This window comes from Mesoplodon bidens (genome assembly GCF_964165515.1).
Source record: "Mesoplodon bidens genome assembly, chromosome: 14".
Classification (NCBI taxonomy): domain Eukaryota; kingdom Metazoa; phylum Chordata; class Mammalia; order Artiodactyla; family Ziphiidae; genus Mesoplodon; species Mesoplodon bidens.
Genome location: NC_138170.1, coordinates 63,306,370 through 63,321,739, shown reverse-complemented (window position 1 = coordinate 63,321,739; position 15,370 = coordinate 63,306,370). Strand labels below are relative to the sequence as shown.

Sequence of the window (15,370 nt, the reverse complement as noted above, 5' to 3'; positions counted from 1 at the left end):
TTCTGTGCTTTTCATGAAATTGTTTATACTGTGGTTTGTGTTTTTTTTTTTTTTTTAGAGTTTAGGAAATTCTTTGTTCCATAGGTATCTAAATAATATCATAATTTTATTAAGTGTAATAAAGAATGATTCTATAGAAGCAAAACCCTGAGGCTGGTTACAATTGAGATTTATGTGTGTTTAATCCTGGGGATGATCCACAATGTGGTATATGTGGGTGTGGGTTCCAGTTCTTCGGACTGTAGTCTTATGTAAGCATTTCCAAATGCCTATCCCCAAGAATACATCTGAAGCATACAAATTGATCGTATAGATAGGCACCTAGCCCTATATGGTAATTCCTAAGTTGCCAGTCTGCAGAGGGTTAGATTTGAAGCATACAGACTGACCAAACAAAGAAGGACCTGAATATATCCTTTAATTTACATTCTTCTGGTAATGTTTGATGGTTGGAAATTTTTTTTTTTTTTTTTTTTTTTTTTTTTTTTTTTTTTTCTTTTTGTGGTATGCGGGCCTCTCACTGTTGTGGCCTCTTCCGTTGCGGAGCACAGGCTCCGGACGCGCAGGCCCAGCGGCCACGGCTCACGGGCCCAGCCGCTCCGCGGCATATGGGATCCTCCCAGACCGGGGCACGAACCCGTATCCCCTGCATCGGCAGGCGGACTCTCAACCACTGCGCCACCAGGGAGGCCCCCGATGGTTGGAAATTTTATAGATTGTCTTAATGTAAGTTTTACCTGACAAAAAAATTTAGGATTTCTTCTTTATTCTTGAGCTGCCAAGACTTTACAGTTTTGCAATTCTACGATCCTTTGCAGTTTATATTTATGCATATAAATATATGTATATACAAAAACATTTCCTGACTAATTAAATAAAAAGGAAGTTCATAATTCCTAAATGCTACTAGCACTTAAGTATTTTTTTATGTTATAGGGGAAACTTACTGTGTGTTTAATTCTTTATTGATGTTACAGTATTCTAAAAGTATTCTTTTTTAACGTAGATTGGTGCTACTTATGAAATACAACATGCTGATCTTTTCGTTTTTTTCTTTTTTTTCTGCTTTATAAGTCACAAGGAATTTTTTTTTTTTTTTTTTTTGCGGAACGCGGGCCTCTCACCGCTGTGGCCTCTCCCGTTGCGGAGCACAGGCTCCGGACATGCAGGCCCAGCGGCCATAGCTCACGGGCCCAGCCGCTCCGCGGCACGTGGGCTCCTCACGGACCGGGGCACGAACCCGTGTCCCCTGCATCGGCAGGCGGACTCTCAACCACTGCGCCACCAGGGAAGCCCAGGAATTTTTTTTTAAATATATATCCTCTCCTTGTTTTTTATTTAGATTCTTTTCCCGTGTAGGTCATTACAGAGTATTGAGCAGAGTTCCCTTGCTATACAGCAGTTTCTTACTAGTTATCTATTTTATATATAGTAGTGTATATATGTCAATCCCAATCTCCCAATTTATCCCTCCCCCCGCTTACCCCCGGTAACCATAAGTTTGTTTTCTACATCCATGACTCTACTTATGTTTTGTGAATAAGTTCATTTGTACCCCTTTTTTTTAGACTCCACATATAAGGGATATTGTATGATATTTGTCTTTCTGTGTCTGACTTACTTCACTCGGTATGACAATCTTTAGGCCCATCCACAACATGCTGATATCTTTGAGAAGTTTTGTTTTCCCCTGAAGTAATTTAAGCTACTTAAATTTACCCATATAGGCCATTTTGTGTTGTGTATTTCAGTATTGGATGGTTACGGTTATTACATCATTGCCTTACTCACATAAGTGATCTGGAAGGGATGATGGCAAGTGCAGCTGCACCTACTGCTAATCTGCTACAGACTTGTGCTGCCTTATTGATGTCTCCGTACTGTGGAATGCATTCCCCCAACATTGAGGTTGTGCTTGTAAAGATAGGACTGCAGTCCACTAGAATTGGCTTGAAGCTTATAGACATTCTTCTGAGAAATTGTGCAGCATCAGGCAGTGATCCTACAGGTGACAATTTTGATATTTTAATTTTTACATATCTGCAAAATAATGACAGTTGAACTATGTGATATTTCTGATTAATTCTGTTTCTGAAATTAACTTCCATTATGGCTTCATTATTTTTGGAGTTTTGTTTTTGTTGTTGAAATTTACAGAAGTTATTTTTAATGAATAATTTAAGATTAAATTGAGCAAATCTTCTCATCCCATTTGCTTATTTAGCAAATTTTTCCTTTTGATTCTTTGTTGCAAGATTTGAATAGCCCTTTACTTTTTGGAAGACTGAATGGACTCTCTTCTGACTCTACAATAGATATTCTTTACCAGCTTGGGACAACTCAGGATCCTGGAACAAAAGACAGGTAGGTATGTGGTGATCTCAGTTTTCATATGAGGACACACATACACATGATCACATGTAGTGAATGTTACTTGGAATGCTTTATTTTTCTTTTTTTTAATTAATTAGTTTATTTATTTTTGGCTGCGTTGGGTCTTTGTTGCTGCTTGTGGGCTTTCTCTAGTTGCAGCGAGTGGGGGCTGCTCTTCATTGTGGTGCGTGGGCTTCTCATTGTGGTGGCTTCTCGTTGCAGAGCATGGGCTTCAGTAGTTGTGGCACGCGGGCTCAGTAGTTGTGGCTCGCGGGCTCTAGAGCACAGGCTCAGTAGTTGTGGCGCATGGGCTTAGCTGCTCTGCAGCATGTGGGATCTTCCCAGACTAGGGTTCAAACCTGTGTCCCTTGCGTTGGCAGGTGGATTCTTAACTAGTGCATAACTAGGCAAGTCCTGGAATGCTTTCTTTTTAGATCTTTTCATAAAAGTTAAGCTTAGGTGTTACTAAACATATAGAAATATAGGAATATTGTGTCCATATTAGGTACTTGGAGTATTTTGTTAATAGTAATAATGTTTGTTTTTATTGATTACTTATTGCTATTGATTATATTATTCACGGACAACTTTTCATATACTCCTTACCCTCTTTCTCCTGCTTCCTACCACAAAGTGAAACACTATCATACCAAGTAAATAATATCTGAATGTTTCACCTAAATGTTTAGTGATCTTTCAATATAGGTAATTTTAGATGCGTTTTACTAGTGGAAATCTTCCTTGATGTCTTTTACCTCCAAATTGATAGGGACTCCAAGTAATTTTGAAACATGTTTTTGTTGATAAATTTTTGAATGATACTTTGGCATTCTCTGGTTTTATGTATATCATCCGTATCTGAAGAACTTATTTATAGAGTGTGTGATTCTATAAATAATATAAATTATCTTCATGCTAGAGATTGTTTCCTGAGTTAATATCCTTTGAAGTATATTGAATATTTTATATCCAATTAATATTCTTTAATATTGTTACTAGTTTGTGTTTAAAGTGAAATCATTTGGTATGAACTTCATAAATTATTAACAGATTATTTTTTGTGGATGCTTACTCATTTTATAGCTATTTACCGAGTAGTTGCTGTATGCTTGGCATTGTGCTAATACTGGAGAGGTAAAGTTTATTGAGTTCAGCTTGTGCCCTCAGGATTGGGAAGACAGAGCAGTGTCACTCATAAGGGAAGATTTACGTAGGTCAGACTTAAGGATATGAATTAGAGTGCCAGACAGTGAAGGCATCTCGGAAAAATTGTTACTTAATCTCTGGTAATGTAATAGCTTTCATTTAGTTTAGGCTCATTGCTTTCATGTTCTCTGGATTAAAAATATTTAAAGGACATATTTAACAAAGTATAATTAGTTTCAGCAGGGTAACTTTAAAATATTAAATAGGCTGACTTCCTTTCCATTAAACTTTTTGCTTTATATGAACTATGTGATACCTGTATTATATTTAAAAATATACTGGAGTATTTTTGACAAAGTAAATATGAATTTATGTCAAATCATAATGGTTAATGGGACTTAAAAATACATTAAAAATACGTGCTAGGGCTTCCCTGGTGGCGCAGTGGTTGAGAGTCCGCCTGCCGATGCAGGGGACACGGGTTCGTGCCCCGGTCTGGGAAGATCCCACATGCCGCGGAGCGGCTGGGCCCGTGAGCCGTGGCCGCTGAGCCTGCGTGTCCGGAGCCTGTGCTCCGCAACGGGAGAGGCCACAACAGTGAGAGGCCCGCGTACAGCAAAAAAAAAAAAAAAAAAAAAAAAAAAAAAAAAAAATACGTGCTAAATGTTTTTCTAGAATAGGTTTCTTTAAATCTCTTGTGATTAAAAAAATTTTTTTTATCATAAGAAAATTGTACTTAAAATTATTTTCTTAGCATAAATGCAAATGTAAATATTTCAGAATGTTTCAGAACTAACATTAATGACAAGATTGTTGGCTGCTGTTTTTCTAGAAAATGTTACTCTTCTGTAATTGCCTCATCTCCCTTCTTTTTCTATGACTTGTCCTTATGTCCTGTCATATGAAATTTAAAGCATCTTACCCTTCAGTCCTTCAGGGTAGAGAGAGGGATTAAGTAGTATTATATACATTCCAATTCCCATTTCTTTTACCCTGAAGCAGAGAATCTTGTGCTCTAAACTAGACATTTAAAAGTAAATAAAAACAAAGATAAATACAGTGTTTTAAGAACTTGACAATAAATCTCACTCCCACCCCCCCCAAAATACAAACTCCAAAGCATTGCTTTAAAAAGCCTTTTGCTTTCATTTTGTGGTCTCCAGCTCTAGGGGATTGAGTGTAGAGTGGCACTTGAAAAAGAACATATGTTGGGGCTATTATGAAAGAGGGTGGGTGGCTACTACTAGTATTTAATGTTTGGGGGCCAGAGTTGTGAAACATTTCATGCTGTATTGCATGAAATTCTGCACAATGAAGAACTGGCCCCAGATCACTGCTCTGTGGTATGTGGATTTGTTACAAGGTGAGTGAAAATTTAGAGGAGAGAGTGAGTTTTTTTAAGCTGTGTATCCTGTAATTCTAGATATTTATATATTCTGTCATAAATGAGGTAAGAATCAATGTTTATTTGCTGAATTAGACTTGAGTTATCTCAAACATTTTCATTGCTTAAGATTGGTAGGGTTTTTGGAAAATTAGAGTTACTATGACCTTATTGATTGTATAATTCCTTTTTCCTCCTATTTTATTGATATATTAAAACTACTGAGAAAAATCAGTATATTATTCTGATAAATACATTGCTTACATGCAGTGGTGATATTTATCTGTTTTAAATGTCAGCTGGAATATAATTGGTTTTTTAAATTCATCTTCTTCTTTTAAGAATTCAGGCCTTGTTAAAATGGGTCAGTGATTCTGCAAGAGTGGCTGCTATGAAAAGAAGTGGCAGGATGAGCTACATGTGTCCTAACTCTTCAACAGTAGAGTATGGTCTTTTGATGCCATCTCCTTCTCACTTGCACTGTGTAGCAGCAATTCTGTGGCACAGTTATGAGCTCCTGGTAGAGTATGATTTACCAGCACTGCTAGACCGAGAGCTCTTTGAGTAAGTATGATTTGTGAAATTCTCTTTTCCCCCAGTACTAGATCACTTTAGATTTTTACTTGATGAAACAGCATTTTACATTTTGATTTATATAAAAATAATACTTCAAAAAGTACTAGTTAAGTATAATCAGTATAATTTCTAAATGAGATGCTACACAAATTTAATTAATTTATCTTCAAGTTTTAAGAAGCTACATTAGTGTCATTGCTGCTTTTCCCACCTAAAATTGGAATGTTTAATATATTCTCCTGCAGGTCATAATGTTTATTCTCATCTGCAAATTTACCTGCCAGATTCTTTTATCTTTAATATGCAACTTTGAGGGAAAGTGTAGCTAGAAATTTTGAGAGACTACTTTAGACGGTTTTTACAATTGGTTGTTTTTACTTCTTTCTAGATGGCTGTTATGATTGTTCTTTTGACAAGTAGTTTCCACTTAACCCACATTTCTTCACCATACTCAGTTAAGGCTTTGTTGAGCTGACTGCCTAATAACTACTAAGTCTATAGCAAAATATAATATTTATTTCTGAAGAGTTCCATGACTCAAAAGGTTGGCTTTTTGTCCTCTAGTTTGTCATTTTCATATTTGGTCCTGTCAGTTGGCATAATCCATGACTTATTAGTGAAACTTACTAACAGTTTTCATTTTGCAGATATGAATTAAAGCCATTAATAATGTCGAATTCAGTCTAGACATTTCTTATGTATAATTTTTTTAATTGTTTCTTTATGTCATTTTTTTGAGGTCACACAGAGAATGGTAGAACCATTTTGATATAGATCTCTTGGTTTTCTATACTCATTTTACAAATCTAATCTAACTTCCAATCTACTGAAGTACTTAATGATGTTTATCACAATTAGTCTTCCCTGAAACATTACAGTGTCATTATATTGAATGTCAAACTCTATAATTTTCATGAAAGTGATTTCTAGTAGAAATAATTGACAAAGAGGTCTTTCTCAATATATATATATATTGTTAACATGGTATCTTTTATTCCCTAGGTTACTTTTTAATTGGTCCATGTCTCTTTCCTGCAATATGGTTTTGAAGAAAGCTGTTGACAGTCTACTTTGCTCGATGTGTCACATACACCCAAGTTATTTTTCTTTGCTTATGGGCTGGATGGGAATTACCCCTCCTCCAATGCAGTGTCACCATGGACTGTCCATGACAGATGATAGCAAAAAGCAAGATCTTAGTTCATCTTTAACAGATGACTCTAAAAACGCACAAGCACCTCTTGCACTAACTGAATCACATTTGGCAACCCTTGCTTCCTCTTCTCAATCTCCAGAAGCTATCAAACAATTACTGGACTCAGGTTTGCCTTCTCTTCTTGTGAGGAGTCTGGCTAGTTTCTGTTTTAGCCACATTTCTTATTCTGAAAGCATTGCTCAATCAATAGATATTTCCCAGGACAAACTCAGGCGGCATCACGTTCCACAACAATGTAATAAGATGCCTATCACAGCAGACCTGGTTGCTCCTATTCTTAGGTTTTTGACAGAAGTTGGCAATAGCCATATTATGAAAGACTGGCTTGGTGGGTCTGAAGTCAATCCGCTGTGGACAGCACTTCTGTTTTTATTGTGTCACTCTGGGTCCACTTCTGGAGGACATAATTTAGGTGCACAACAGACCAGTGCAAGATCAGCTTCTCTTTCTTCAGCTGCTACAACAGGATTGACTACTCAACAGAGGACAGCAATTGAGAATGCAACTGTTGCATTCTTTCTGCAGTGCATTTCATGTCACCCTAATAATCAAAAGCTGATGGCCCAGGTAAGAGTAGAAAAACTGGCTTATGTTCCAGTGTCTTATTATTTTAATGTGCTGTGACATGGCACTCTTGAAATTAGTTCAGAAAGTTTCATGTATTAAGGCCAGGTGATGGTGAAGTTTGGGGTTGGGTGCATTTAAGGATTTGAATTTAAACCATAATTAAAATTAAGTACTGATATCTCCTCCCTGCTCTCCTCAACTGTTACATAAATCAGTTATTCTTTCTGATGAATGATGGGCAAATTCATGGAGATCCTAGCTAAAGATCATACATTCCTCCTTTTAAAAAACCGCCCCTAATCAAAAGAACAGCGCTTCAGGGACTTGCCTGGTGATGCAGTGGCTAAGACTTCATGCTCCCAATGCAGGGGGCCTGGGTTCGATCCCTGGTCAGGGAACTAGATCCCACATGCTGCAACTAAGAGTTCGCATGCCACAACTAAGACCCAGCACAGCCAAATAAATACATAAATAAAAATATTTTAAAACCCAAAAAAACAACGCTTCAGCTATTGGAACAGGATTGACCACTTGAAGGTGGCCATCAAGTGCCTCACAGCATTGAGGCATTGCATTTTGTAGTAACCGGATTGTTATAGCTGTTGATTTGCTTCTAATGAAGCAGACATTAGAATAAGTTTCAGATAGGAGACTCCTGACAAATCACATTAAAGGTATGAAAGATGATTTTATTGTATTAAGTCCACAAGGCCAAAAATCTTGAAAGCTGGAGTTATCTGGAGCATAATTCTAGTTACTTTTGCCAGTTTCTGCTGCTTTCTGTCTGTTGTGATCTTCAGCAAGTTGTTTAAACTGTAAAATAGAGATAGTAATACCTGCCTCTCAGAAGGTTTTTTTTTTTTAGAGGATTAAATATGATAATGTATATGAAGTATCTAGCATAGAGCCTGTCTGAGACATGGTAGACACCAATAAATAGGAACCAGCTTCTTTTTTTACCCCCTTATTTGATAGTGCTTATTCAGGTTAAACTATTAATGAAGGATGAGCTATCATAATTTTAGAATCTAGAAGGATGAGCTATCATAATTTTCAAAAAATACTGAATGATTTAACTTTAAGAAGAGGAAGATACTTTGTTGCCTAAAGTAATTAATTATTGGGAAACTGTATCTACTTAATGTGTCTAATTTGAAAGAAATGCTTAAATTACCAATTTTAACCAAGTCCTTGAATATGGACATTTGACAATTTGGTTTGTGCCTGTGGGTAGTATGAAACTTTGTGTTCCATTGTCTTCTGGCCTAATAATCATCTCTTAGCTTCTTGTTAAGGCTTTGTTTTATATTTTTAATATATTTTTTCAAAATTTTTATTGTATTGTAACCACATTGATATTGACTGAAGTTAAAATTAAGTTGGTTTTGCTGGGTATTTATTATGTGAAAACCCTGTAGTAGTAACTTCTCTCATCCACAGAAATTTGGATTTCACTTTTAACTTTTTGTCTACTTCTGTATATTCTTTAATTGCTGATTTGATGAATTCAGATACACTTATTAATCCACATTTTAAATTTCCTCTTTGTTCTTTAAAATATAAAGCTACAAGTAAACACCTCATTTAACTTTTTAAATCTCTCACTTTGCCAGGTTCTCTGTGAACTATTTCAGACGTCTCCTCAAAGAGGGAACCTTCCAACATCAGGGAACATTTCAGGGTTTGTACGTAGATTATTTTTGCAGCTGATGTTAGAGGATGAGAAAGTGACAATGTTTCTTCAGTCTCCCTGCCCAGTGAGTATTCAACAATTAAATTAAATCTTTATGGTGAGCTGTGTGTAAAAATATTTTATGTTTTCATGTCAGAGCTTTCAGTTATCTCCGTTCTAATTTCTAATGAAATAAAATGAAATTAGAAATTAGAGGTTGTGCTAGCAAAGTGAAACTAGCACAACCTTTATACTTAAGGATAGGACTTAAAAATCTCAGCTAGCCCTCTCTGTCCAGAATAACCTAGCTGTAACTTGCCATGAATAGTATAATTTGATTGGGGGGGGGATTGACAGATTATTAGGTACAATAGTGCTAATGCAAAGTATGATGAACAAATCGCATGGCAGACATGCCACATTTGAAGAAATATATAAAATAAACTCTTTACATTTTTGTATGCATTACTGAATTGTTTGTTTTTTTATGCTTCTGAAATTGTTATATAATGATACACATTTCAAAAAAAACCTTCTTAATTTCTTTTAAATTTATTTCCAGCTGTACAAGGGTAGAATTAATGCTACTAGCCATGTCATCCAGCATCCAATGTATGGAGCAGGCCACAAGTTCCGTACACTTCATTTGCCCGTCTCAACAACATTATCGGAAGTTCTTGACAGAGTGTCAGGCAAGTCACATTTAAATATTTGTGTTTCTTTAACTTTATGTTAGATGTATATAGGAATTTTATTATTTTTATAATTTTATTGCATTCACTCACTCACCAACCATTTAATGACTAGAAAAGGTCAAGATAGCTTCACATTTAGAAGCATGATGCAGTGGACAAAATGTACAGTACATTCCAGCGCATGTAATTCTTTTGCTGTGATGTGTGTTATGTGTAGTAATGACAGAATGGGCAGTTGGAAATGTAGACAAGCTGTGGGAAGCCATTGATGGAATTTTGTCAGGATAAACCATCGGGCTGTGTTATAGTAGATGAATTACAGTATATTAGGTTGCATGACAGAATTCTAAGTAATAAACATTTACTAAATCTAGGGGAGAAATGAGTAGTCAGTAGGTAGAATCAACTGGTGACCTTATTGTTTATAACAGTGAAGAAAGCAGAGAGCACGTTTCCCCTAGGTTTTTCAAGAGCTCTCCGATGATGCCTTTAAACAGGATATAAGTTATTAAAGTAAAAGCATTTTTTGAGGTAGAATACAAATTGACTGTGGTTAGTTTGGGTTTATTGCCTCTCAGAAATTCTAATCAGTGTTGAATTCATTGAGCATCTGCTATGTGTAAACACAGTAATTTCTTCTAGGGTTGTAAAAGTGAGCAGGACATATATTCTGCCTCTCAAAGTATTTATGATCTTTTGTATGTTGTCAGAATAAAAAATAAACTGAAAATTTTAAATGTTTGCATTTTAATTTAAATATAAGTCGGTGTGTTTCTATCTGTGTACATTAGAGGGAGGGGGTACCTAAGTCTTTAAGCAACACTGATAACTGAAAGAAGTTAGGAGTATCCAGAAAAAAAACTGGCGCTATTTGTTAGTTGGAAATATAAATCTAAACTTAGAATAAAAGACTGAGTTGAAGAGATTTGGGAGTTGTTACCATACATACGTACATAGATGGTAAGTTAAACCATGTGAACAGATATGATCACTTTGAGAAAATAATGTAGAAAAGATTCTTTACCAGTTTTAGACACTGCATCTAACAGAAATGTGTGCATAAAATTATAATACTTTCCTACATTTTTACATGTTACACAGTAAAATGTTAGAATATATTATAAATGTGTAACATTTTTTTCTTATTTGAAAATGTCCACCTTACCTGTTATAGCTAAACTTTTGTGAAAATTTGACTTTACAGACTTTTTTCTAATTTCAATTTTCTGAAATTGTGCCTTCTACATGATGAAAAAAATTTTTAATTAATTGAAGGAAGGAAGTGGGGAAGAGTACTAAAATTCAATTTTTGAGATTTCTTACATTTAACTTGATAATGGAAAAGTATAGACATAGTACAAAATAATTGGAAATTTAACATTTTTATTTATCTTTAAATGAATACTATTTTCTAAAATGTCATTGTCTGTCGTTTAGGATATTTAACAAAATAGCTCCTTTTATTAACTAAAAATTAACAAATAAAACTTATTGCTGTGGAAGAATAGTACATCCTAGTAAAAAGTCCAACAAAGTTATCCTGAGCAAATATCAGAAACTTCTAAGTGCTGAATTTAACCTTTGTTTAGCAATGCTTTGGTACTTTAAGGTGTATTTGTGATATTTAGCCATATCTTAGGATATATTAACATGTGCATGTGTATTTTATTAACATGTATGAAAACAAGTAATCCAAAATTATTCAAGCCATACTTTTACCCACTGCCTATAGCTTTCGACTATACTGCTTTCAAATAATAAAGGTTATGTGTCCTTTTTTTTCAAGTTCTATTATTGTTTTTAAGCAACTTGATTATTATTATCATCAAATAATATACCTTGTAGTTTTCTTCATGTTTCTTATGATTTGAGTTTTTGAACTTGAATCTGTGTGGGTGTATAAATTTCATCAAATTTGGAAATTTTTTGGCTGTTAGTTTCTCAAATATATTCTGTCTCCCCGTCACTCTCCTCTCTTTTGGTGATTCCAGTTACACATTTATTAGGCCTCTTGAAGTTGTTTCACAGCTCACTGAAGCTCTGTTCCTTTTTCCCCCCATTTTCCCCCTGTATTTAAAACTTTTGGTAATTTATGTTGCTCTATTTTCAAATTGACTTCAGTGTCTAATCTGCTAGAAGTTATATCTGGTTCTTTTTTATATATGTCCTTCTCTTTATTTAAAGTGTACAAGCTTTCTTCTAGTGTCTTGATTTTTTGTTTTTTGTTTGTTTTGGCCTCACTGCTTGGCACTCGGGGTCTTAGTTCCCTGACCAGGGATTGAACCCGCGCTCTGTGGAGTGGAAACGCGGAGCCTTAACCACTGGACTGCCAGGGAAGTCCCTAGTGTCTTGAATATATTGATCTGTTTACATTGATATTTTTTTTCATTGTGGATTGTGTGTTACTAATTTTTTTTTTTTTTTTTTTTGCGGTACGCGGGCCTCTCACTGTTGTGGCCTCTCCCGTTGCGGAGCACAGGCTCCGGACGCGCAGGCTCAGCGGCCATGGCTCACGGGCCCAGCCGCTCCGCGGCATGTGGGATCCTCCTGGATCGGGGCACGAACCTGCATCCCCTGCATCGGCAGGCGGACTCTCAACCACTGTGCCACCAGGGAAGCTCCTGCTTTTTTAATTTGCCTAGAAAATTTCGTTGGATGCCAGACAATGTGATTTTTACTTTCTAGGTGGTGGATATTTTTGTATTCTGATAAATATTTTTTATTTCTTTCTGAGATGTAGTTATATTACTTAAAAACAGAACATTACTTTTAGGACCAGCTTTTAATAAGCTTTGTTAGGTAGGACCAGAGCAGCTGTTAATTTAGAGCAGAACTTACTGTGATGATGGAAATATTTTATAACCCTATACTATCTAGTGCAGTAGCTTTTATGCATATAGAATGTGTCTGGTGAGACTAAGGAACTAGTTTTTTAATTTTAATGGACTTACTTTTAAGGAGGTACTCTACTGGAATAGAAACACAGTACCACATTTGAAAATGGAGGTCTAGGGTTAATTTGGCCCCACTGCTGAGGTTATACTCTTCTGAGAACTCTGTTAGAAATTCACTAGGCATTGGGAATACTAAGTATTCTAGCCCTCATTTTAGAACCTGAGATTCATCCCCTTGCTACTTTTTAAAAAAAATATTTATTTATTTTTAATTTTTTTGGCTGTGTTGGGTTTTAGTTGCAGCATGCAAGATCTTTCTTTGCAGCACACGGGCTCTTCTTTGCGGTGTGCGGGCTTCTCTCTAGTTGTGCCGTGCAGGTTTTCTCTCTAGTTGTGGCTTGCAGGCTCCAGGGCACGTGGGCTCTGTGGCACGCGAGCTCAGTAATTGTGGCGCACGGACTTAGTTGCCCCGCGGCATGTGGGATCTTAGTTCCCCGACCAGGGATCAAACCGGCGTTCCCTGCATTGCAAGGTGGATTCTTTTTTTTTTTTTTTTTTTTTAATTTGGCTGTGTTGGGTATTCGCTGCTGCACACGGGCTTTCTCTAGTTGCGGTAAGCGGGGGCCGCTCCTCGTTGCAGTGTGCAGGCTTCTCATTACGGTGCCTTCTCTTGTTGTGGAGCACGGGCTGTAGGCACGCGGGCTTCAGTAGTTGTGGCTCGCGGGCTCCAGAGCTCAGCCTCAGCAGTTGTGGCGCATGGGCTCAGTTGCTTGGCGGCATGTGGGATCCTCCCAGACCAGGGCTTGAACCTGCATCTCCCGCATTGGCAGGCGGATTCTTAACCACTGTGCCACCAGGAAAACCTGCCAGGTGGATTCTTTACCACTGGACCACCAGGGGAGTCCCCCCTTGCTACTTTTTAAAAGTATTTTCCTTGCCCTTTAGGTGGTTTCCTTGTATGTAATGCTTGTCAGTATGCATTACAGATTAGAGGAGACCCTCTGTAGATCACTGGGGCTCACTCTCTGTACAGATCTCTCCTCGTTGGCACTGTGCCCTGTGAACTGCAGCCAAACCTGCCTTTGTCTTCCTGGACTCTCATCTCTGTATCCTCACATTGAGTGATGCCTGGGTTGTGCTGAGCTGTGGTCTGGGAAAATGCAGGAAATAAGCTGGTGCAATCCTAGTGCTTACTTCATTTGTTTCCACTCACCCAGGAATCACTGTCCTGCCTTCCTGATGCCCAGTATCTGAAAACTTTATTTCATATATTTTCCTAATTTTTAGTTATTTCAGGTAGGATAGTAATCTGGTCTTTGTTATTTCATTTTGGCCACAGGTGGAAATCCAAACCAGAACAGTAAATTGAGCAAAATCTTTCTCAGTGATACCTTTTAGTGTTTGAATGGCATTTATTGAGATAACAGTATATATATTCTTGTTTTGTTATTTTTATTTAGTTAGGAGTCTTAGATAACAAAGTAATATAAAAATAAAGACTATAAATTCTTATCACCTAATGAACTATGATTGTGTGAATTTTTTATTACTTAAATATTTCCCTCTGACTTGTGTAACTCTTTTTGCCATTTGGGGTTACTTGCTTGTTTTTCTGAGAAAGTAAAATGTATTGTTGCATTATGTATTTATTATAGTAGTCCCCCTTTATCTGCAGGGGATACATTCCAAGACCCCCAGCTGATGCTTGAAACCACAGACAGTAGCGAACCCTGTATATACTATGTTTTTTTCTCATCCATACATATCTATGATAAATATGATATATATATTAATCTTTTAGAACAATTACTTAATATACTGTAATAAAAGTTAGGTGAATGTGGTCTCTCTCTTTCAAATAATCTTACTGTACTGTCTCACCCTCCTTTTTGCGATGATGAGAGATGATAAAATGCCTACGTGATGAGATGAAGTGAGGTGAATGACACAGGCATTGGGAACATAGGCTTAGGTTACTTTTGACCTTCTAACAATACATCCAAAGGAGGAACAGAAGAGGGATCATCTCCTTTGGGTGATCCTGGGTTATCCAGCCATGATGACTGACATCCGTGACTGAATGTCAGAGCAGACAATGACATTCTTGGGAATTCCAGGTGGGATGGATCCAGTGAGATTTCATCATTATAGTCAGAACAGGAAGCAATTTAAAACCTATGAGTTATTTATTTCTGAAATTTTTCATTTAATATCCTCAGACCGCAAGTAACTGAAACCACAGAAAACGAAACCATGGATAAGGGGGAGCTGCTGTATTTTACAGTGTTTAATTTTTTTTTTAATTTCACAAAAATAGAAATGGTCTAAAGGCAATCTTTAGTTTGGAAGAGGTTCTAGAAATTGAGATCACAGGGATATTTTCAGATATTCAAAGAAAGCTACAAAATAGGAAATAATACAAAAGATGCTGTTTTATCACGTGATCATTTCACCTTAACATTATAATAAAGCACTGGATCATAACTGTGTTAAGTTAGAAAAGTAAAAAGAGAGCCTGTATCAGTCATATCCACTTAGTGAAAAACATTCTTAATATCAGAACAGTTCATCCAGCTTTTTGAGCTTCTTAACAGTTAAATAAGATCACTGTATGGTCATCATTTATTTCATGATTTATAATAGCATGCCATATTCAAAAGCATGAAAGAAAATATGATTTCAGAGTAATAGCTATCTATGAAAGTCTTTAGTATTGATTCTTAAAGTACTTGTAAAATATATCACTTTATCTAAGATTCCTAACCAAATAAAAACAACAAAACCAGAAACCTCTGTTACTTAAATTTGTTCTTTTATACTCCCATTTGTAGAAAAAAATAGAAGTCT

At 36.3% G+C, this 15,370-nt stretch overlaps 1 protein-coding gene across 1 annotated transcript in view; it reads left to right on the top strand.

The window, feature by feature from the left end:
- BIRC6 (baculoviral IAP repeat containing 6) overlaps positions 1 to 15,370 on the top strand; it is a 238,718-nt gene that overhangs the window by 140,985 nt on the left and 82,363 nt on the right. Inside the window, 6 exon segments of the mRNA XM_081254965.1 lie at positions 1,752 to 2,008; positions 2,256 to 2,364; positions 5,246 to 5,467; positions 6,482 to 7,262; positions 8,876 to 9,019; positions 9,497 to 9,626. Coding sequence (XP_081111091.1) covers positions 1,752 to 2,008; positions 2,256 to 2,364; positions 5,246 to 5,467; positions 6,482 to 7,262; positions 8,876 to 9,019; positions 9,497 to 9,626 — 1,643 coding nt within the window.